General features: G+C 32.8%; 1 protein-coding gene across 8 annotated transcripts in view; it reads right to left on the bottom strand.

Annotated features, from left to right (window-relative positions):
• The window catches only part of EHBP1 (EH domain binding protein 1), a 364,981-nt gene that overhangs the window by 199,298 nt on the left and 140,538 nt on the right, over nucleotides 1-25,145 (bottom strand). For 5 of the 8 annotated variants that reach the window (XM_045827361.1, XM_045827362.1, XM_045827363.1 and 2 more), the window contains exons 6-9: nucleotides 18,866-19,047; nucleotides 15,874-16,013; nucleotides 1,881-1,985; nucleotides 1,113-1,235 (exon numbers count right to left, since the gene is read on the bottom strand). In XM_045827361.1, coding sequence (XP_045683317.1) covers nucleotides 1,113-1,235; nucleotides 1,881-1,985; nucleotides 15,874-16,013; nucleotides 18,866-19,047 — 550 coding nt within the window. The remainder of the gene's footprint in view (nucleotides 1-1,112; nucleotides 1,236-1,880; nucleotides 1,986-15,873; nucleotides 16,014-18,865; nucleotides 19,048-25,145) is intronic. The other 3 variants (XM_045827367.1, XM_045827366.1, XM_045827364.1) reach the window with 1 other exon arrangement.

Consider the following 25,145-nt stretch of genomic DNA (forward strand, 5'->3'; position numbering starts at 1 on the left):
TTAAAATACATTCATAACTTAATTAACTCACAAACGAAATAAAATCTCCTAATTTAAACTTACTAATTTATAATCTGATAAGAAGGGAGAAAGTAAAAGAAGAGAAAGAGAAGTGGATTCTAAAATAATGCTGCTCCAACAGAGAGAATCCTGAAGTTAGAACCTCATTTTCACAATGACAGGTAGCAGCAAAACTCTTTAAAGTTGTAAGATTTCATAAGAGTACTCTAAAAGATGTAAACAGTGGTTAATCATTCTTGCATTTACTTTGAACAAAAAGTTCAATTAAACATAAGTCTCATTTCTTCAACAGCTCTTATCTAGGCTTTAAGAGATCAAAACTACTTGATAAGAAAAATGACCCAAGGGAAAAAAATTACCTGGGTTTATTACTTCCAATTATGTTGTATATATGACAACAGTGGTTCTCAATCTTCCTTCTGCTGTTACTCACATGTAGAACTTACATGTAAAACTTACTCTCACCACTGACTATAATCTTCAGCCACAGCCATGAGCGGGAGGAAGACAGACTCACCAAACTCTCCGAGGGTGAGGGTGGAAGAGTTGTCCAGAGGGAGAAACCACCCTGCCACATCAGTATCAGTATGTGCCACAACCCAACCTTACTTGGCAGGCCAAACTAATGAGACTAGGTAAAACACTTGTTCATGTTCTAGATTTTTAAAAATCCACACAAAATAAGAAAAACAGGACATAGATACTATTTTCTACTTCTGTTCTCTAAGAAATATGTCTTTTAAGGGAACTCAAGTATTTGTTTTAGAAACCTTGTAATTTATCCAATAAGAAATAGAACAATTGTTATCTCTAACAAAAGTGCTTTAGTATTTGATCAAACTAACAGAAAATTTAAAAATAAGCTCCAAGTAAATGTCTATGTAAGATTTTCCTTCTTCTTTAAAAATTCAATGGAAGCTACCCAAAATTGTTGATCAACTGCAAGTGTACTGAACACAATAATATCATTAGGGGCAAAAATTACTTTATGAGTCTTTAAAAAAAAAATCTCTTCCTGTCCTAACACTTTCGGAAAATTGAACTCTATAAAGGCTTTAAAAATACAGGGGGGGTGGGGGGAAACTTGTTACCTTCTGAATCAGGATCTCCAAAAGGATTTAATTCTGCTACATCAGGATCACCAAATGGATTTAAATTCACAGTGGCCAAGTCCTTTTCTGCTTCATCCAAAAAGTTAAGTTTGTTGATAAGCTCTGAAAATAAACATATGTGTTAGTTCACAGTAAAGCATAATTTTGATCATTCATGAAATTTTCAAACTGTAAAAATTCACACTAATAATACCTGCAAATAATAAGATAAAGCATTTTACCAGTGGCAGAGTGCCATTCAAGTATTTTGTAGCATACCAACATTTTCATATAAAACAAAAGAAACATATACATATTAACTTGAAAATTTATGAAATAATGAACTATAGAAACCTTCTGAATTAATTTGATCTAATAAAAAAGTACTGAACTAGATTTTTACTAAAACATCCTTCTCTCCTAAATATAAATAATTCAAATGGTTTTAATCTAAGAAAATATTTTTAAAAACAATTACAGTATATACACTCTAACTGAAGAAATATTGCCACATCATATGACTAATTATTATCTTGTAAGATGTTTTAAAATCACTGCCTAATGAAAATCCTGATATAAGGCTTTGCTAAAGATAGTAAGTACTGTTATGTTGTTGCCTGTTGGTGTACTACAAATTAGCAAAGAAAACATTCAAGGAAAAGCACAAAGACAAAACTGACAGCTAAATACAGACTGAAGCCAAGAGGTAGCAGGTCACAGTAAATACAGGCAATCAGAAGCAGAAAGAAAGGAAGAAAGCTCTTAGACCTTCAGAGGAACTGGCTGATTTAGCTGAAGGCATATTTGCTTGCTTTATGCAGTCATCTTGATCTTCATCTAAGCTGCTCAGAGCATTCAATTGGTTTACAATTTCTGTAAACAGAAGCCAGTCAGACAAATGTAAGGTAAGGACATTTAATTAAAGAGCCATAGGAGCATGCTGTTACTCAAAAACATAAAGAGAGGGGATGTTTAGTTAATCAAGAGACTGTTATTTTGATGAACTATAATAGATGTATTTAACTTAAAGTTTTATTGTACCATTTAAGATAGAAAACACGTTATCGTTAAAATTTGTATTAGTAATATAACAACTATGTTAATAAACACAAAACAGATAATAACCCAACAGATTAACACTGGCTCTCAGCAACCACATTTTCCATTTGTAAAACAGTGCCTTAAACATACATGTTAAAAAGAGAATAAAAATATCCTCTGATAACATACAAAGTATATACTATTTGTTTATAATATTCTGAATTTAAACTAAAGGTTTTAGGATTACATCTACATGAATCATGAACAAAATAAGCATTTGTTCATGTTCTAGAATTTAAAACATCAGCACAAAATAAGAAAAACAAGCAAAAGCTACTATTTTCTACTCCTGTTTTCTAAGGAATTTGTCTTTTAAGGGACTGGAGTATCTGCTTTAGGAAACCTTATAACTTATCCAATAAGAGACAGAACAAAAAAGACAGGGATAGAAAAACCTTAAAATAAGAATTCATTTTGTACATTAGTGGAATTTTTACATAAGTTATATATATTTTTGACAAATCTGAATATATAAAACTATGATTCATTGGGTGAAAATTAGCTTGAAAAAAATTTTAAGAGCCTACTGGAGTATTTTAGTTAATTCTTGCTGTTTCCAAAGTTAAAACCTGGGAATAACTTAGGTATTAGGACAAACCAAGCAGATTCAGATCATTCAATGGGAAAGAAAGAAAATGAAAAATAGCAATTGTAAATTTGGTGTTAAAAAATGTTTTTAACATTGTAAATCTAACTACACATTATAAATTTTATTTGAACCAAATCACAGAATACACAGTTGTTAGAAGGTTGCTTTCATCCATTCTTTGTTGTTCAACAAATACTTATTTACCACACTGTACGAAGTGCTATGCTTGATATAGAAGGATGAAAAAAGCAGACATGGTATTGTCCGTGTGGAATTTACCTTCTATAAAGATAGAAATTCATATTGAAACAGTCAATAAATGACTACTAGAATATTTGGTGGTTTCATGTGTTATTTTTTAGATCTTTCACTGAAATATATATGAATAGGTGATAAAGTTATTCATTCCCCTTGTTGGAATGAGAAAATATATTTTGCATGAACAAAATTGCTTGAGATAGTCAAAGTAAACCAAAGAAAATGAGGAGTTAAACACAACTAATACCAACTAAAGTCCTTATCTGAATTTGAATAAAAGCTGAATAGTTAGCCTTTACAAAGTGGCTTCTTTCATGTTCTTCTGCCAATAGTTCTAAACCCCACTCTGACTCAAACTAACCCAGCAAATTTCTCAGTAGGTAGAATCCATTCATAAGTTAAATCCTCTACCTTCTATGACTAATCACTGTTAACTTTGTAATTTTTAGAAAAATATAATGGAGTGGAAGATCAGTGTTAAGTGACTACCAGCACATAATCAATTTTTTTGTTGTTCATTCATCACTAGTTGTCTTTTTTTTAATTTGCAAACTGTTTTAACTTTGAAAATGTGAAAAAATAATATTTATTGAGCAGTGGGAAGGGCTTTCCATATATTATCAGGATTAATTCTCATAAATATCCTGAGATGGTTATTTCACTATCTACATTTTATCCTGTTAGTATCATTTCCACTATATTTCCAGATGTGCAGCTACCAAATGAAAACATTTTAAAATTATGCTCACAGATTTACACTTTTCTTTACACATTAATTATTTTATGTTCTTAGATATAATCTCAATTAAAGTGGAAATCAATCATTTATTTAAACATTATTTAGTGAGCACTGGAGGGCATACTGAAGAAATACTAGACTTGGACCTTATATTCCAACCATTAATACTGTTCCATACAGTTTTATGTACAATTTGGGCATTTCTTTAAATATTATCAATATGACTCTACTATTTGACTAAATTATTTACGTTGTTCTGTCCTAATTTACCTTATTTATTTATAGCTTAAGTAAATCCTTACTTAAATCCTAAAACTTCTACTTCTAGAATGTACATTCACATTAACAGCAAAAAGATAATTTTAATTATCTATACTAATGTTTCCTTTACTTGATATGCAACTAAATGTTAATACAAATCCTAAAAAGCAGCAACTTCCAAAGAAATATCATTTTTCTATCTAATAAGCATTTACAAAGTACCTATTATTTGCCTATAATGGTACCACCCTTATGGCTGTCTATGTTTGTGGGACAGACAGACAAATAAAGCAATACACAGTATATGATAAATATGATATATGATATGCTTGAAACATGCATTGTAGGCTATGTGAAACTAGAAGAGAGGTTTGAGGTCTGGAAGGTCTCTTGGACTTACTCAAATTAGAGCTAAAATGGGACAGACAGACATTATTACTAAAATAAAATAGAAAACAGAGGGCATTTTATAAGGATAAAGAGGAGGCAAATGAGAACATTACGTATTTCAGAGAAAGACAAGTACCATATGATTTTACTCATAAATGGAATCTAACAAATGAACTAACAAGCAAAATAGAGACACTCATAGAGAGCAAGCTGACAGCTTCTTGTATTGGCTGGTGGGGGAGAACTGGAGGGACTGAGCAAAAAAGAAAAAAGAGAAACATTCATGGACACAGACAACAGCACAACATGCTATGTGGTGACTGCCATGGGGAGGGGAATAGGAGAGCTGGAGGCGGGTATAGGAGGGATAAATGCTGCTAGACAGAGACTGAATTTGAGGATGTGCGTCTACAACACACACAGTGTACGGATGTATTGTAGAACTGTACACCTAAAACCTGTACAATTTTGATAACCAGTGTCACCCCAATACAAAAAAATTGTAAAAAAAAAAAAGAACATGACATATTTAAGGAAATGCAAGTTGTTTGGTACTTAAGATGCCAGGGATGCGGAATGAAATAAGATGAGGCTGGCAAAAGTTCTAATATGAAAGTTCTTCTGACCAAACAAAAGAATATGAACTTTATTTCGACAACTGTGGGAACCCACTGAAAGATCAAATGTATGTTCTAGAAACATCATTCCAGGAGCAGCATGGTGGCAGCATTGGGGAAAAATAAACAAACTAACTAAAAACAGCACAGAAAGCAAAAAGATAAGTAGTTCCATAATGCCACTCCATGAGGAGAGGCACACATTAAATATTGCTAATTAAAGAATAAATTAAGGAAAAAAGATTAAGAGTTAATTTGGCATGGGGTATCAGGAAAGGTATCACGTACAACCGCCAGGTTTTTGTCTTGGGTGACTATCTGGATAGTAGTTCCAGCGCGGCAATGCGGGCTATTCAGTTTGGACATACCGACCTTTTAAGTGCCTGTGAAACTTGTCATGGAAATAATTCAACTGGCAGTTGAGTATGTGGGTGTGAGGCCCAAAATATGTAATTTTGTTCTGCATTTCTCCTTCAAAAAAGTATTTTTCTGTTCGTTACAAAATTCCTATAGTCAATGTATTTATATTTATAATCAGAAAAATTTTTTAAAAATTTAAAAAAGATTTGCAACAAAAATGTATTCCCAGTAAGTGGGAAGCTTTCCCAGTAATATACTAACCTGACCCCAAAACTTCCCTGGACTTTTATATAATACTTTTATATAATACTTTATTATTAAAGCCTTGTTTCACCAAAAACTTACATGTGTGGAAAATGTTTATGTTATAGCACAAATTGTTACCCTAGTGCTTCTCAAATTGAGCAATGAACTGGTAGTGAGCACATTTAGTCATCGTAACAGTGTGTCAATTTGAACTTGCTTCACATTGGTAAGAATGAGAAGGAAAACTAAATTAGGGGCAGGCAATCGAAGCAAAGGGTCAAGTCATTTGAGACTCTTCTTAACAGTTAGGAAGGCAAAAGAAGATAGAAATTGACCACCAGAGATTATCGTACTAAATAAAAAAAGGGAGGTGGGGGCACAAAGAGTGGGTGGCTTTTTTTTCTTGGGAAAGTCTGTAGCTGAGTTTAAAAAAAATAAATTGCTTGATACTATAAAATACCTGCAAATCTTGCAGGATCATCATTCTTCTTTCCAAAGTATAACAAAATTCAGTACAGGTGTATCTCATTTTAAGACAGTAACATTTCAACTTCCTAGCAGAAATCAAGATTCCAAAGATGTTCCTTTTCTCACAGGCTTGAGCCCATAAATATTTGATTTATAGATACAATTAATGGGTTTAGTAATGTAATTTTCAATCTCACAGTAGATTGTAATGGGGGAAGCGATGGACTTTAGGCAGAATTGTAATCACTGAGCAGTTTGTCTCCCTGGATATTCAACTCCTGCCTCTGAATTAATAAATAAGCCTAATGGCTTATTATTATGGTTAAGTTGCTCCCAAATTTTAAAAGCCTCTCAACCATTAGCCCCTTCTAGCAGTTTAGTCAGTCTCTCTTAATCTTTATATGAAAATATCTTAAAAACTTAGAAGTCTACAATTTCTCACCTACTATTTATTCTTCAACTCAATGCAATCTGCTTTTATCCCCACCTTTATCCATACCCCTTACTGAAACTGCTGTCACTTAAGTAATCTTTTTAACTGGCAAATATACCAGACACCTTTCAGTTTTTATCATACTTAACTTCTGCATGAAACAATTCCCTCCTTGAAATTCTTCTGCCCCTTTCAGGACGCTAGTATTTCTGGGTTCTCCTACTATCTCTTTGATAGTTCTGTCTTGGTCTCCTGTAATGATCTCTTCTTCTCTCTGCTTCTCAAATATTATTATTCCCTGGGACCCCATACTTGGTCCCATTCTACACACCCACTCCTCAGATCTGCTCTTTCTGGAAGAATTAATCTATTCTTATGGTTTAAACCAATGCAAATAATTCTCAGATATGTGTAGTGAGTACTAGGCTTGCATTTCCAAATGTCTAGTAGGAATTTCAACCCTAAGGACCCTAGATACTCCCCTCACATACTTACCATGGAAACAATGAAATTAAATAGCTGTCATGTTCACCTTTTATCTTTGACACCTAACAGTTTTTAGCATAGCTAGACAGTATAAATGAATAAGTATAAGAAATACTATTTGGCATTATGTTTATAAAGGCAGAAAGGCATAATATCTTATTTTTAAATTACAGAAACAGCATTTTTATCTATGTGTCTATCTATGTCTCTGTATCTGTGCACATACACACATATCTATGTTTCATTTATCTCTAGAAATGTTAAGCCACCCCAAAATTTGGTGGCTTCAAACAGTAAATTATTTCTCACAGTTCTGTGTTGCCTGGATTCTTAGATGTTCACTGCAGTTAGATGATGGCCAAGACTAGGTCAACTGAAAGACAGAACTGGGCTGAACGTCCAAACCTGCTTCTTCACTACTTCCTCTTAGCAAACCGTATGTTTGGTAAGAAGGCTAGAACAACTGGGTAGTTTGGGGTTCCTCTCAGTACAGCAATCTCAGGGTAGTTAGACTCTTTTACATGGCAGCTGGCTTCTCCCAGAGCATGCACTGTACAGTGCTCAGGTACAAACTACAAAGCATTTTGACTTAACTTTAAACGTTATCAGATTGCTTCCACAGCATTGCATGCAGAAGGGACTACAAAGGGGCAAGAATATTGGGAGGCATTGTTAATTGGAGGACAAACTTTGGAGACCAGCTATTGTGCATTATATCAGAAAATCAGAAAGCTGAAATCTTTCCTTTTCTTAATAATCTAATATATTAAGCATAATTTTTATGTTACCCTCCAGTATTTTGCTATGCACATATGTAAAAGGCACAGGCTTTCAATTGTGTAATTCAAGAAATTTTGACAAATGTATACACCCATACGTCATGATGCAGAACACTGAGATCACCCCAAGTTCTCTCATGCCTCTTTTCACTCAATCATCAATAGGTTATCACTATTCTAATGTTTTTCACTTAAGAATAGTTTTACCTATTCTAGAACATCACACAAGGGAATCATAGAGTATACACTCTTTTATGTAAGTCCTCTTTCACTCAGCATAATAGACTTAGAGATACATCTATGGCATTGAATAGTTCATATCAATAGTTCATTTTTATTGCTGAACAGTATTCCATTCATGAGTATACTATATTTTAGCCATTCTTTTGTTGATGCTGCTTCCACTTTGGGGCCATTATAAATAAAAATATTATGAACATATTTTTTACAAGTCTCTTTATGGACATGTTTTCATTTCTTTTGAATAATGTCCAAAAGTAGAACTGCTAGCTCAGAAAGGAAAATGTTTAGTGTTAAAACAAACTCCCCAAGTGACTGTACCATTATAAACTCCACCAACAATGAATGAGTTCTAGTTGGTTTGCATCCTTGTCAACATTTAGTATTGCCGGTCTTTTAAATTTTATCCACGCTAGTAAGTGTGGAGTTATATCTCATTGTGATTTTAATTTTATTTTCCCTGATGAGGAGTGGTATTGAGAACACTGTCACGTGCATATTGGCCAGTGATATATCTTCCTTCGTGAACCACGTTCAAATCCTTGCCCACTCAAAAATAATAGGGTTATTTTTTATTACTGAGTTATAGAGCATTTTTTTAAAAAATCTACTCTGGACACAAACTATGTATCAAACATATGCTTTGTGAATTTTTCTTCTGGTCTGTTATGTGCCCATACATTTTCATAGTAGTTCATTTTGATGAATTTTTTAAATTTTGATGAAGTCTAATTTATCAGATTTTTCTTTCATTGCTATACACAACATGTTGTCTTTTTTATTTTTTCAGAAGCTTTATGGTTTTAGCTTTTATACTAGGTCTATAATATACCTTAAGTTACTGTTTGTATATGCTGAGAGATAGGAATTGAGACTCATGTTTTTTTTTTTCTTTATGGACATCTAAGTGTTTCAGCATCACTTGTTGAAGACTTTCTTTTCTTCACTAAATTATGGTGCAATTTTGTTGAAAATTAATTTATCAGATAAGTGTGAGTTTTTTCAGGACTGGTTTTTTTCCCATTAATCTGCCATATGCCTATACCACATTATCTTGATTATTATAGCTTTAAGTAAATTTTGATATAAGGCAGTATTAGTATAACAATTCTGTTCTTTTTCAAGACTTTTTGGTCATTCAGGTCTTTTGCATTTCCAAATACATATATTTTAGAATTAGCTTTTCAATTCGTACTTGAAAAAAAAAAATCCTGGCAGGACTATGAATGGCACTGAGTTGAATCTATAGATGGCTATGGGTAGAAGGGACGTATTAACAATATTGAATCTTCTAATCTATGAACAAAAACCCTCTCCATTTATTAAGATCTTTTTAATTACCCTCAGTAATGTATTGTTTTCAGTGTAAAGGTTTTTTTCACATCTTTTGTTAAATTTACATCTAAGTAGTCTATGTTATGTTTAACCTCTATTATATATGAAATTGTTTTATTAATTTCATTTCCTGAATGTTAGTTGTTCATATATAAAAATACAGATTTCCCCACATTGATCTTGTGTACTGCGTCCTGCTAGGATTTCCAGAATAATGTTGAATGTAAGTGGTAAGAGCAAATATCCTTGCCTTGATCCCAGTCTTAGGAGGAAAGTGCTTAGGGTTTCTCCATAAAGTATGATGTTAGTTGTAGCTTTCCATAGATGCTTTTATCAAAATGAAGAAATTCCCTTATAATAAAACTGCTGAGAAACCTGGTATTGAATTTTGTCAAATGCTCCTTTTGAGAAAACAATATGGTTTTGCTCTTTTATTCTGTTAATACGGTTAAACCAACCTTCCATTCCTAGGACAAATCTTCAGCAAATGCATATTGATACTTAAAGTATTATTTGTCTCCTGGCTTCTACCCTAAGTAAACATTAGAGAGCTAACTTCTTCAGATCTCTCACTTCCATTCTGGTCTGGTGAGATGGGCTTCTAGTATCTGCAGAATTCTCCCAGAGCCTTGAGGGGGATGTTAGAGAATGTTTACTCGTCATTAGTAGAAACAAAGCAGCATAAGAGTTTATAAGTGCAACAGAAAGTAGGATAAATTTGTAATCTGTATCTTCTGCTGCTTCTACTATTCTCTGAATTGACACACACTTGAATTCTGAACACTGGGAAGAGATATTCTTGCTGTCTTCAATTTCTCATTTTATGGTTTCAAACTCCTTTAGAAAGGAGTTAGCTGTGGTACCTTATAAACCTTTTAGCTCAAAAAAATCAGAACTGATCCCATCTCTATGTTTCTACTCTATTTCCCAAACTTAACACCTAATAGATGGAGAATTTTAAAAATTCTCATCCTTTACACAGACCTCCAGAATAGGGTGCCACTTATTCCTTTCATTTTTTTTACTTTATAGAGTCCACAGAAATCCTATGATTTTGTTTATGAGCCTTCTAGGTACTGGACAATAGATATCCTGGTAAAAACCCAAAGCAAATTAATGGATGTATTCTCTCACTAGAGTCCCAAGTTTATTTTAAGGGACCTTCTAATCAAAAGAGGGAGCCCTACTTATTCCTACTCAAGTAGGAATAAGTAGATTTGATCTCAAAGGGCTGAGTCATATCATAATCAACTCAAGCTCCTCATACCTCTACTACCACCTGTACTGTAAGATTATGTTCCTTGAAAGTAGCCAGTACATCATTCTCTTCCTCTTCCAAAATTAGTTTTACCAACTATAGGGAAAGGACAGACAAACACCAGGCAAATTACTTATGGTAGAAATGAATCCTGATTCATAAATTACATCAGGATGGGAGGACTGCCAGTGGACTATACACACAATGGAAGGCCACAGCTTGAGCTTCTCTGATTGTGGAGACTTGTAACTGGACATGTCCCTTACAGGGACCAGGGAAATTATGTTTATTAAACTGTAACAAAAGATATCAGCTCTTGGACAGCATGAAGATTCTAACCTAACTGCTGCTGTTAACTATGCGGATCTTGTCTGCTTGTACTGAAGTTGTCATGTGAGTATAGAAGTCAAAGAACAGCACTTGTGCTGCTGTGAGGATTCCAGGAAAAAAATGAATGCTCTGCTGACATGCTGCTTCCTGTCCAATATCCTTCTAAGTGAATCTAATGCTAAGTTTGGCCTATTCAGTTCATGTGAGTCTGAATGTGTACTTAAGCCTAAGGAGAATATTTGGTGATCTTTGCAAGAACTACAAGTAAACCAGAGCTCTTTCAGATATCTCATAATGTCTAGTTTCCCTGATAATGTTTTGCTATAAACTGCTTCACTTACACCTGATTTTTGAGCTGTATTCAATAACATTTGTGCAGGAGACTTTCTTTTTCTCTTCCTGTTGTTGTTTGTTTAGATACTTAACATGTATACCAAAGATGGTCCAATTACCATATTTTGGTTCAAGCACTGTGAGGCTGCCATATAGATGAAGGTACAGATTGTTTTGAAACCACATATAACTTCTAATATTTGCTACAATACTACAAAATTTCAAATTATTATGGAAGGAAACTTTTCATTAAAAGGGTTTGTTTCTTTAACTCCAAGGTCTATCACTCTCACTACATTTCAGTGATGTTTCCAACTGCAATTCCCCCTACTGCACTTCTGTAGAATGCATCTACACATATATCATCAATAAAAAGTTCCTGCCTAAGGGCCAGTCCCAAAGTGTTTCTAGTTAGCAGTGAATTCTGTCTCAGCCAGAAGAGGGTACAGATTTTTGGTCAGTCCAAGCATAGATACCATGAATCTATTTTTACCTTCTAGAAAAGACTCTAATTTCAGAAGACATGGTATGTTAATTATTACTGCCTTACAGCAATATTCCATAAGAAATTACTGACTACATGAATAGCCTCTAGGTGTCAATCTAAGATATATACACAATAATTGTAACAATCTGTTCCTTCAAGAGGTTTGCAACTTAGCTGGGTAATAATATACCCATATAATTTTATTGATACAATGTTATTGTATTTTATGTATTTATATTATAATATAGGCAAAATTTAAAATAATGATACCTTCCTTTATAAAAACTGTGTCAACAATTTCAAAGCTGAAGGAGTGAATGTAAGCTGTATTTAAGTTATTGTCATATTAGCTGGTAAATGAAAATACCCACCATACTTTATTTGTATCATGTTTATAAAATATTCATTTTTGTTACTCTTCAGCTATTATTTTAACATTACTGCTGTTACATTATAATATATTTTTAACCTTAATGCTTTAAAAAATCCTGAAAGTTAGTAACTTTGGAGTAGAATTTACATGTGCTAAAAAAAAGTACAAGCAAGAAAGCCAAACCACTGCCATAACAAGCTGTGCTATTAATTTAAGTGACTGTACTCTGCAAATACAGGGGAAAAAATGCAACATCAAAAGACAAATATGTTACAATATTATGGATTTACTGACTTAGAACATACATCTAATCACCACAGTCCCCACCTACCTCTGCTCCCTTAACACACACATTTTACATTCATCACTTTTGGAAAATTAGTCTTGAATCATTTAAGGTTTTAATTATGCATCTCCTCTACATTACATTCCTTCCATTAAATGGGACCACACTACCTTATACAAGGTAGTACATTATTAAAGGAAAAAATGAATGCAATAAGGTAATAAGCCAGCATGATCAACATGGGCTACAATAGAAGAGGGAAGCCCCATTCGTTCATTTATGGCCTTTCAGTTAACATCTATTAAATTCTCAATATGTTCTAGACAATGTGCTAGAAGCTAGAGATGAAAAAAATTAGAACATAGTACTTTATAAAATAGGGAAAAGAAATATATAAATAATAGTAGTATTCTAAAGAAATCTTGGATCACCACAAGTTGCATTAAAACAATTTATTCAATTAGGGTCAGCAAATTTTAAGCTACCTAAAATAAAGTTATTCCTTGGGCAAAAATTTTGGAAAATAAGGTACATGTATATGTTTAAGCAATAATGGTTGCTATGGTATGAATGTTTGTGTCCCCCCTGCCCAAATTCATATGTTGAAATCCTAATTCCCAGTGTGATAGTATTAGGAATGGAGCCTCCAGGAGGTGATTAGATCATGAGGGTGGAGCCTTCATGAATGAGATCGATGCCCTTACAGAACAGGCCCAAAAGAGCAAGCCTGACCACTTCCACCATATGAGGAATACAGTAAGGAGTATGTGACCCAGAAGAGGGCCCTCACCTGATCATGCAGGTACCCTATTCTCAGACTTCCAGCCTCCAGAACTGTGAAAAATTCTGCTATTTATAAGCTGTCCAGTCTATTATACTTTGTTATGGCAAACCAAATGAACTAAAACAAGAGTTTAGCTATAAAATCTAATTATAATTGAATGCCTTCATTAAATCTGTATTTTTCCTTTCAATACCAGTGCAGAACTTGTAACATATTGTTATCACCATTTTTTCTTATTACTGTGACCATACAATACAATATAGCTCAAAACACCTATGTAAATGTATGGAGTTTTTATTTCTACTTATGGTACTAGTGCCTAACTGAGACTTCGTTTTAACTAAAAGCCATCTACAAAGAACAAACTGTACCCTCTAATTAAAAGATCAAATTATATTCCACTGGAATTACAAAAACTCATGCTGTAAGAAATGCCTGCATTTGTAAATAGTACAGGGTTAGCATAACCCTGTAAGGTCAAGCTTAAGCGGGAGTGGGCAGGCATAGTCTGAAAGGCTTCTCAGACTATGTGGCAACAGAATTAAAGTTTGAAAGACAGGTAGAAGGTCACTGGTGGTAGTAGGGGAAGAACACTAACTTATATTCTTGAACTACTCCAACTAGCCAAATAAAACAAAGAACTCAAAGACAGGAAAGACATGGCATTTTAAAAAGAACTGTATAATTGTTGCTGACATCATTATAAATATAATGCAAATGTCAGCATTATTGAAAAAAAAAAAAATGTTATGGAAAGAAAAATAATAGTCAGAAGGGGTTAGAGGGAGTGGTTCAAATAAAGAGAAGAGAGAATCATATTGAATCTTGAATCTGTCATCTTACAAGAAGTGAGTTTACACATTATGTTTTATTTTTAATATTAGTAGAGAAATATAGGTTTATTCATTTTTTCATCTGGCTTATTAATTTTAAAGGATGATATTCTAAAATGAAAACAGGATATTTAACTTCCAAGTTACACTATTAAAAAATGCTTAAATAAAAAAATTTGAGAATGACAAAATGTAATGAGGAAAAAATAATTTAAAAATCCTTCCCAAAAGTATAAGTAAAGTAATGTAAGTGAAATTAAGTATGTCAATTATCAAGAAACATAACTATTAAAGGGCAAGGACTATAAGGTTAGATCAGTGAAATACTATTTATGAGAGAAACACTTAATACAGATAGGTTAAAAATGTAATAAATACATCAATGAAAACAAATATAAAGAAAGTATGGGTTACAAATATCGACATCACACAAAATTTCAAAGAAAAAACATTAAATGGGGCAAACAGATCAAATGACAATACACAATGAAGTTATGAGGAAATAAATTTTTATGAACTAAATTAACATTGAAGTTCTCTATCTTTCATAAATAAATAGATCATGTATCTAGACTACAGAGAAAAACTCATATTTTTTTAAAAACTGAAATTTAACAGGCTTCAGAATCTTGTATGAAATTAAACTACAAAGAAACTAAAAATAAATAGAGCCCATAATAAAACAAACTCTCCTAAACACCCTATGGTTAAATAAGAAATCAAAGTAGCAAACATGAATTAGAAAATAATAATTTATAAAAGTAACACAGTACAAAACATCTGTTTTTGCATATAAGTTTGAGCAATTCCTTACAACAGATTTCTAGACATGGAGCGCTAAGAAACTTAGCTTTCTAGACACGAAGCTAAGCCAAGAAACTTTTTAACTAAGGAAGTAAATGGGTCATTTATATAATCTGTAGAAATCCCTCATATAACAGTAAGAGTTGAGGTAGAGCCAAGAGTTGGATGATGAAGTGCCCTATGAATTTGGAGAAATCACTAAGAGGTGAAGTAAATGATAGAAGTCAAGGAATACCAACCCAGGAATTTAGAGCAATTTATTAGCTGAAAGGAGTATATATATTTAGTACTTTATTTTTACTCAGATAATAAAGATATAACATCAGTTCCTTATACGTGATAGCCAAATCATCAATAGGCATTTATTGACCAATTAATATAAAGAGGTTAGGTAGTAGTTTGATCAAACTATAATGAATAATTACATGGAAGCTTCTAGATATAGGATAAAATGTCAACAAGCTAGGAGAAGGTCGCTAATGTATCTTCTCATTTCTTTACTTATAGAGGATTCATTCATACATTGACAAAATAAGTATGAGTATATTTAGGCTACTTTATGTTATAATTAGTAGTTCCTATAAAGTTTTATACTTTATTTTTTAAAAGATTTTATTTATTTATTTTCAGAGAGAGGGGAAGGGAGGGAGAAAGAGGAGAGAAACATGAATCAGTTGAACAAGCAACCTTTTGGCTTTCCGGCTCGCGCTCAATCCACTGAGCCACACCAGCCAGGGCTAGTTTCATCCTTACTTGACTAAACTTGGAGTTGATCTTAAACTGCTGAAATCTATTATGACCAGAAGCATGCAAAGTTTTTAGAGAGCTAAATGGCATATTATACTAGAAAGACTTAAGGAAGAAAAAATACCTTGTTAGTGAAATTGCTTTTTACTGGGAAATAAGAATGAGTTTTTCAACTTTACACACAAAAAAAGATAAACTTTTAGCTTAATGTTCATAAAACCAACCTGTAATTTTTGCTGCTTTTTCCTCTTGGTTCACGCGGTTTTCATCATCTTCTTCATTATCTTCTTCAAAGTCGTCTAAATTCCCAATGTCAGCCTGCTTCATACTCATCAAACTAGCCAAACTTTGCATGTCTTCATCCCTATATCAATAATGTATAATACACAGTTCATTAAATGACACTGATTGAAAGAGAATTGTTTATTAAGAAAACTATCAATATATTCCCTTTCCATATGTTAATAAGTCTTTTTACACAGTTGTACATACTATTGAAAAATCTAAATACTCATTTATTAATTTTAATTTTTTTTTAATTTAATGATTTTAGGTAGAAGAAAGGGGGAGAGACAGAGAAAAGAGGGAGGGAGACAGGGAAGAAGGGAGGGATGGGGAGTGAGAGAGAGAGACATTGATTTGTTATTCCACTTACTTATGCACCTATTGGTTGATTACTGTATGTGCCCTGACCAGACAACAAACCTGCAACCTTAGCATATTGGGACAATGCTCTAACCAACTGAACTACGTGGCCAGGATCCTCATTTATTAATTTTTAAAAAGCATGTTTAATTAGTAAAAAGCAAAAAGGATTAAAAACTAACTGGTTAGGAGTTACTTTAATTCAGTGCTGTAGACCTATGGAAGACTAAAATTTTCTTTATAGGATTAAAGTATGGTTTCTCAACCATGAATTTTGGAAACAAAAACTTCGTTTCATAAAACGGTGAAACAGTTGGCAAATCTGATGAGATATAGACTTTGTGTTTATAGACAAAGTGTTTAAATTTTCATAAGAAATTAAAATAGAAATTCTCAATCTGAAGTCCATGAACACTTTTGGTTTTGTGAACTCAAGAGAAAAAAAAGTAGTAAGGCCCTGTAAATTATACTTAAATCTTGTTTAAAGGTGGATTTTTCTCAAAGGGACTATCTATAACTCCCCAAAAGTTAAAAAACTAATGTAATACAAAAAGTTGTTTAAGACAAAGTCTAGCCTTTTTAAGAATTAAAGGATAGAAAATAGCCTGCATTGATTATAAGTTAAATACCACATAGTAGGTAAAATGTAAAAATACTTTTATATAAAGTGTTTAAAAGATAAATCACATTAAAATATGAGCAGGAATAAAAAGAAAAATTATATTAAATACTTAAAATATCAAATAATTTATGTTTTCTTGATCTATCACTTTTACCTTAAATTTCAAACAAACTACAGTGAATGAAACATATTTCTAATACATCATATACAAACTAAATTTCAATCAGGCATACTTCCTTAAAACTCAGAAAGCCAAATTAAAACAGTTTCTCATGTTCTTAGCACAATACAATAAAAAAAAGTTCCTTTTCTAAAATAATACTTAATTGATATTCACTCTTCAAATATAATATGACTTTGAACACTACACTGGTTTTTGAAACTGCATTTTATCTCATTTAGGCTTAGAGTTAAAATCATCTCCCCTTTTAAAATAAGGTAGGGAAAAATCTACATGATCAAAAAAAGTTGTGTTACATTATATGAATGCCTTACAAGTTGTTCACCTATCAATGAGGGATAATTTCAAGATATAACATTATTCTTAAAATGCAAATTTGCTTTATTTTACCTCTTTAATTTCCTCATAATTTAACCCTGAATATTTTTCTTTGGGAAAAGAAGGGGGCAGGGAAAGAGGAGGTAGAGAGGGAATTTAGAGCATCTGAGAGAATCCTTCATTCAAATTGACACTCTTGGTTTGACTGAATTTCCTCTCACCCATAATCCTATGAATAATGCTGATTCACTTACTGCTTTATGCCACTGGAAAAAAGTCCACCTTCAAAGGATCGTCTCTGATTTTGTTTTCTCTCTTCTTCCCTTGTTTCCTTACCTTTCATTTTGGCTTGGACTTCAGGGTAAGGTCTTTATTTTTAATTTCTCAGTATTTGTCTACAATTTGAGGTGCTGAGATGAAAGACTAATTGCTTCCATTCTGTACTGTCTCTCTGCCACACTCACTTAGAAGCAAACTTTCCAGAGAAGAGGCTTACTGTTATCTATTAAGTCATTTGCTGCCCTACAGATGAGTGCCAAACATCTCATTTTGACTGACGCACAGAATTCAGTCTAATCAGTCAAGCAGACATGACCAATTTTAGTAACCACATTTCACTAGGTCAAATACATTTAGAACTGTGATTCGGATGGTACTGAAATGGTTATAGCTGATTTCTCCCCCTCACCTTTTAATTCTAGGCATAGAACTTGCATTTCTCCTTTCCCTGAATCTTCCACCCTGAACAGGTACTAACCCTTTCACTACACCCAAAACATGTACTAACCTGTGGCTTGACTATATGCAAACCAGTGTGAATGTTGCTGTTTTTTTAATCTCTTCTAGCAATGTTCACCTCATTTTATCCAGTTATAATGTTAGTCTTTTCAGAAACTTAGAACTGGGTACAGAAACTATCTTTGTGAATGCCCGTTCTGTGCTTTAGAAGTGATTTTTGAAAAGGATAGTGATTATAACAAAGTTCATCTAACTGTACCTTGCTATACAATTTTTGGGAGGCTGAGCCAAAGAACATGAATTGGTAAAAGTTCCTTTAATTCTTTCATCACTCTTATCCTGAACTTTTTATTTTGGGTTCCTCTCACATTTCAGCTCAATCAAACAGTCCCACAAATTGAACTGTCTGTATTTCAGAGTACAGCCACTTACACTGAAAACACTAAAATACAAATCAAACATGTATGATGTTCTGTAATATTGAATTTATCATTTGAAACTTGCTGTAATCACTTTTATATTATTGTTCATTCTAAAGAGGCTATAAATAACAAAGCGTTCATGGCATTCAGCTTCTGAAACAAAGAATGGCAAAAATGTTTGGTATGTGGTGGGATTTTCTCAACTGTTGCCAATCTACTGAGTCAAAAACTATTTATCTACAGTGCTTTAAACATACTCTGAAGCAACTTTCATAACAAAAGAAACTTACGTGGCTTTTCCTTCCCGGAGGAAAATGCAAGACAATGAAAACTGGAGAGTGGCAGATACGACTTTTTTAGACAATGGCTTGAATTTTAACTTGACATCAGTCTGAGTTGGCATAGGGCTTGCATACTGTTTCATGTTGATGCTGCTAGTAGCAAGAGCTTTCCTTCGACCAGAAAGGGATTCCTGAAAAATAAAAAATAATTATGTAATTTGGAGTTATTTATTTTTAGCTAAATATTTTAAAATACAATTTTTCCTTTTTTTTCCCCAGTGTGTGGTTGCTTCTCTCACACCCCCAAATGGGGACCTGGCCCACAACCCAGGCATGTGCCCTGACTGGGAATCAAACCAGTGACCTCTTGGTTCACAGGCCAGCACTCAATCCACTGAGCCACAGTAGCCAGGGCTAAAATACAATTTTAATAATACGATTAAATAACAATTAATACTTCCCTCTTCAATGAATTCCTGTAATACAATAATGAAATAAAATTGTGATAAGGTTATATAACAACTTTTACATATTTAAGGCAGAGTATAAAATTGGAGAGAGCTGGCCCATGAAGAAAGAGGGAAAGACTTGAACAATCATCAATAGCTTGGGGATGGAAAGGTAAGAATGCAAACTAGCACAGAAAGTCTCCAGGGTTCCTATAAAAAGCACAGGTCTAGATATCAAAGTTCTCAATAACTGTTTTCCTTCCTTTATTTATATTTAATGTAACTTATTTATATTATAATGTAAATATGGTATTAAGTTACATTAAACCTTATTGAATAGCTATAATTTTTAACAAAACACCTAGCTCGGTGGCATTCTACCTCCTGCTGTCTACAAAATCTGAATTCTATCTCATACTTTGAGTCTTATTTCTTCCCAGGGCCTTTTCTAATCACTCCAGTCTATAGTTCTCTCTCTTTCCTAAGGTCATATATACCAAGGAAGAAGAGTTGGTTTCTCCAATCCTATGCCAGCAGCAGACACTGCTAAGCAACACCAGCAGATTTCAAAATTCTCCACATAGCTATTGCCAATTCATCAGAATTGAAACATAAAATGAAACCTATTTGACATCGAAGGTATTTAACAGTCCATTAATAAACTATCATGTTTCAAAATTATCCTTCACAGAATAATAGCCTAGGAGAACAATGATAACAGGACAGCAAAATAATGGTTAGGTATTAAGTATGAATAAGATATGGTGTTAATTCTGGAGAAATGTTATAATGAATAAGGCATAACAACCCCTGACTATGTGTTCTAATGGCAAGGGGAAACTTTAGAAGTAGGACAATTTGTAAATAACGTACATCAGAGGTCATATACCATCATTAATGTAAACCAGAGGGCATATACTAGCATCCCTTAGAGTTTACTGCTCTGAAAGTTTTGACCTAAAATAAGGCCTGATTTCCATACTACATGACTAAGTCAGTAAACTTGAGCCTCCCTATAAAATAAGGAGACTAAGCAAAGCCATTCAAGCTCTATAATGGTTTTCTATAAAATTACTCAGTTTTCCAAACAAGGCAGAAAAAACTACCATTAACATTTGAATTATCTAATAAACCTTTATTTTTCCCATGATTGACAAACTTGTCTAAAATTAAGATATACTAATTTAATCAACACATTGAAATGACCTTTTTTTAAAAAATGACATTTCTGCCAACAGAACAAGTAAAAATGGAATGTAGCATCCCTAAAGAATACCTTGTTTTAAAATGTGGTCTTATCTGTCAGATTATGCACAGCAATATTATACAGAACTATTAGTGCATGTAGATACCTTATGAATGAATTTCAAAAATGCATCAAGCACTTGAGGAGGAGGATTTAAGCTTGCTCAGAAGAAATACTTAAGAATATGCAAATACCCTGTACTGAATCAAGTTGAACAGATGTGACTACCTCAAACAATACAAGTGTTCTTTCCCTGGTCACTACTGTCAATCAAAGAATCAGATTAAAGTCCAAGGTTCTGACAATGTGCAAAATGAAAAAGTACAATCAGGGAGTATCAATTTATTACACTGATATGAACAATAATCTCTTATTGTACCTTTAGAATAGCTAACAACTTCTACATATAATGTAGGACTTAAAGTTTCTGCTTTGAAAGCATGACAAAGTGACACATATTATTTTCAGATTTCGTTAAACATCCATTTCAGAAAGTATTGCATTGATCCCTTAATAGTAATTATCTAATTTTATAACCAAATAATCAAACTATAAAAATTAAGAGAACTTGGAAATGCACATAATTTTGAAAGCCCAAGCCCACTTTAAGGATGATTCCTGCAAAATCTAGAGTTTTGATGATTAACATTCTGTTGATTTCATTTTTTAGATAAAAACTATGTAGAAAAGATTTTCTGCTGAACTCTGGGAATTTTTAAGTATTTGGTAAACTGGTGTCTCCAGGAAAAAAGGAAGTAAAATTACTAAGTTCTAAACACCATTAGCTATACTACTTAACTAAAAGCTGTAACTTGCTGAAAACAGTCATTTATAAAGTATGCGCAGATAAGCAGTACAGAGCTCTTTTGAGTCTACAACATCTATTCCTAATATTAACACAGGGTCTCACCAAAGTCTGGTGTCCTTGGGAAAAGGGGTCTGAATGGTATTTGTATTAATTCTTCACCTAGCTCAGGCATTGTTGTCCACCTGAAATTATCTAATAGAAAATACACATAAAAAGAATGCTAATGAAGAAAACATGAGGATCTTTCACAGCTTTAACCCCAACTCAAAGAGTCTCCACTTGGTATAACCATTGAGTCTAAATCTTTACCCACTCAAGATTGGGATCATTACTATCAAAAGTTCTATACAAAGGAATGAATTAACTGATTGCACTGTTATATGAGCATATGTTTTGCATCTTATAGTCCTCTTTAAAGGAGTAAGAGTCAGCCAGGCAGAAAAACTTTAGAGAGAATTACTGCTGTTGGTGCCAGAGTTCTAATGCTATTTCATGTCACATGTAGGTTAGACAAGAGGACAGAAATAAAAGAAAAATAGTAAGAGGAACTCAGAGAAAGGAAGTTAGATGACAAGAGCCAAGAAGAAGTGTTTACATACACATATGTGTAAAATTGCGTTTCTGCCTCTGGTCCCATGTTTATATATTTGTTTGTTTGTATGTGACCTGGGCAGTATTTTGGCAATTACTTTAATATCCCTAAAGCAGTTTTCTTAAATTCCAAGTTTTATTAAAAAACAAAAATAAAACTAGGAGAGCTTGTTAAAAATTTAGATGCCTACATACCATTCCCAGAGATCCTAAATTACTCAAACTAGAGATAGGCCCCGCATTTCTAAAAATACTAAGTACTTCCCCTCACTACTACCATCCCACCCACCCCCCTCACATACACGCACAAACCAGTACTACCAGGTGATTCTGTCTGATCTAGTTAATTTAAAATCACACTTTCAGAAATACTTCCTCCTAAGGAAGTTCTTATATAACATTATTTTACTTAAGAAATCACTCTCTCATTTTTAAATAACTATTCTCATTGTTATAAAAAAAAGAATTAACCTACATATTTCCATTTCTTTGAAATCCAGCCTACTGTATGTGGCACTAGTACTTATTCACTGATTTATCTTTGGCATGTTTTTTCATGTATCTGAACCTCAGTTTCACTCTCTCAGATTGGCAAATATTTTTAAATGTTAGATAAAATCAAGTATCAATAAGAACAATACAAACTTTTTTACACTGCAAGAAAGAATTTCAATTCATTGAGCCACTTTGGAGGATTTTTTGACATTACCTTGTAAATTTGAACACATGCATACCTTGTAACTCGGCAATTCCTATCCTAGAATTATGTCCTAGAGAAATTCTTGGAACAACATACAAAAATACCTAAGACAGCATTAGCACATAGTAAGTGCTTAACAAATAATAATACTAATATTTATGGGTCATTTAACCTAGTTTATTATACTAAAATTACAAATAGTCTATCCAGAATCTCAATCTTGAAATGAAGAAAATGCAGAAATTAATGCAGGATGTTTACTTGAGTAATGTCTTTACTACACTACTGTAGTAGACAGTAATGTAGCAATGTAGTTATTAAAATGTAGCATGGACCACCCCCTCCTGCCCCATATATCCTTGCTAGACCTAAAATAAATTCTCCACTCCAGTATACTCTCACTGTTGTTCAGGTAGTTACAATACAAGCAATAGGTGAACAAATGTACAACATAAAAGGGAGAAGATTTTATAATAAAAAGGAATTAACTGATTATAAGATAAATAAATACATTCTCATGAGACTCAGGACTTGTTTATCAAATTTTTCAACACTATCGAGTTTACAAAAAAAAAAAGCATGCAGCCAATCTCACCAACCTCCCCCCATAAAACTAACAAAATGATAAATAACATAATGGTAGCTAACAATTACATAGTTATATAGGTTATTATGGTTATAATAGTTATAACCTATCATACAGGTTATAATAGTTATAACAATTATATAGTTATATAAGTTATTATATAATTATATAAGTTATTCTTGTGCTCATATTATGAGAAGTTGGAGGAAACATCACTTGTCCAAATTATTCAAGTTAGAGTCTTCCTACAAAATAGTTCATTGTATGATGTTTCATTGCTTACGGACCCCAAGATAAATAAAACTAATATAATGCCTCTCCCTATTAAATACTTGACTGACATCGTGTGCCTCTTAATATGTCACAAAATAAACCACATGCTAGAAATTTAACTCATTCTCTCATGTAAGAGGACTGGAGGACTATAGGGGGATAAACTTACTTAGATTTTATGATTGTCGGAGCTTTATTTCATAGAATTTTCTTTAAAAATCTGTCATGTGATAATGGTTAAATTATCAAGTCTTTTACAAGACACTGGAAATTAAATCAATGGAATTAATTTTGGGGCTTTTTATAAAAGTTTGTAAAATATATCATTATACCAATATATAAAATATATAAGTACTATTTAATTAATAATAAAATGAATATCCTCTACCCGTCATCTAGGTGAAGAAACAGAACACTACCAGTATCTTAAAATCCCCATGTTGTGTTTCTAACTGCATCCCTCCAATTCCCTCCTCCAGAGGTTACTGGCACCTTGAATCTTGGGTTATTCTTCCCTCCCATTTTCAAAATAGAGTACTATCTATGTATGCATCCCCAAAGAATATATTGTTGATAAATGGATAAACAATATGTGGAAGATACATACAATGAAATATCAATCAGCCTTAAAAGTAATGAAATTCTGACACATGCTACATCATGGATGAACCTTGAGGTCATTACACTAAGTGAAACAAACCAACACAAGAGGTTTGTGTTACACTAAGTGAAACAAACCGACACAAATTGACATATATTGCATGATCCCACTTATATGAGGAATGGGCAAATTTGTAGAGACAGAAAGAACAAAGGTTACCAGCCACTGGGAGAAGGGGAGAGGGACAGTTATTGTTTAAAGAATAGAGAGTTTCTGATAGGGGTGATGAAACAGTTCCAGGAACAGATAGTGAGGATGGTTAAACAATACTGTGAGTACACTCAATGCTACGGAACTGTACACTGAAAACTTTTTAAATGGTAAATCTTATGTTATGTATATTTTACCACAATAAAAAGTAAAAGAATATATTGTCTAATTTTGTATGTCTTTAAACCTCATAAAATAAGTTTTGTCACTTGTTTCTTATGTTCAATATCAAGTTCTTGATATTTATCTATGCTGTTATGTACAGATGTAATTCATTAAATGTCACTGCTTCTAGTATTGCATTATATGAATGTTCTACAATTTACCCATCATTTTTAAAGTTGATGGACATGAGAGTTGCTTGCAGGTTCATTTATTTATTTTGAATTAACAAAGCTTCTATGAATATTCTATCTATATCCCATTGCACAGGTACAGTAATTTAGAACATATTTCTAGAATGGAAATTGCTAGTCATAGGATATGGGCATATTCAACTTTACAAGAAAAGTGTCAAATTATTTTCCAAAGGGACTGTACTTAATTTATATTGTCTAAGTATTTCCATTGTTCCACACTTACAAACACTTGGTATATTCTTTTTCATTTTTGCCAATCTGAGATTATTAAATATTACCTCATTACACATTAGTTGCATTTCCGTTATTAACTGCATTGATTGTCCTGTTAGTTTATTTGCCATGTGTTTCCTCTTCTATGAAATCTTTTGTACTTTTCTCCTGTGATGATTATCTTTCAATTCTT

This window comes from Phyllostomus hastatus, unplaced genomic scaffold (assembly GCF_019186645.2).
Source record: "Phyllostomus hastatus isolate PE091 unplaced genomic scaffold, TTU_PhHast_1.1 phas_scaffold_78, whole genome shotgun sequence".
Classification (NCBI taxonomy): domain Eukaryota; kingdom Metazoa; phylum Chordata; class Mammalia; order Chiroptera; family Phyllostomidae; genus Phyllostomus; species Phyllostomus hastatus.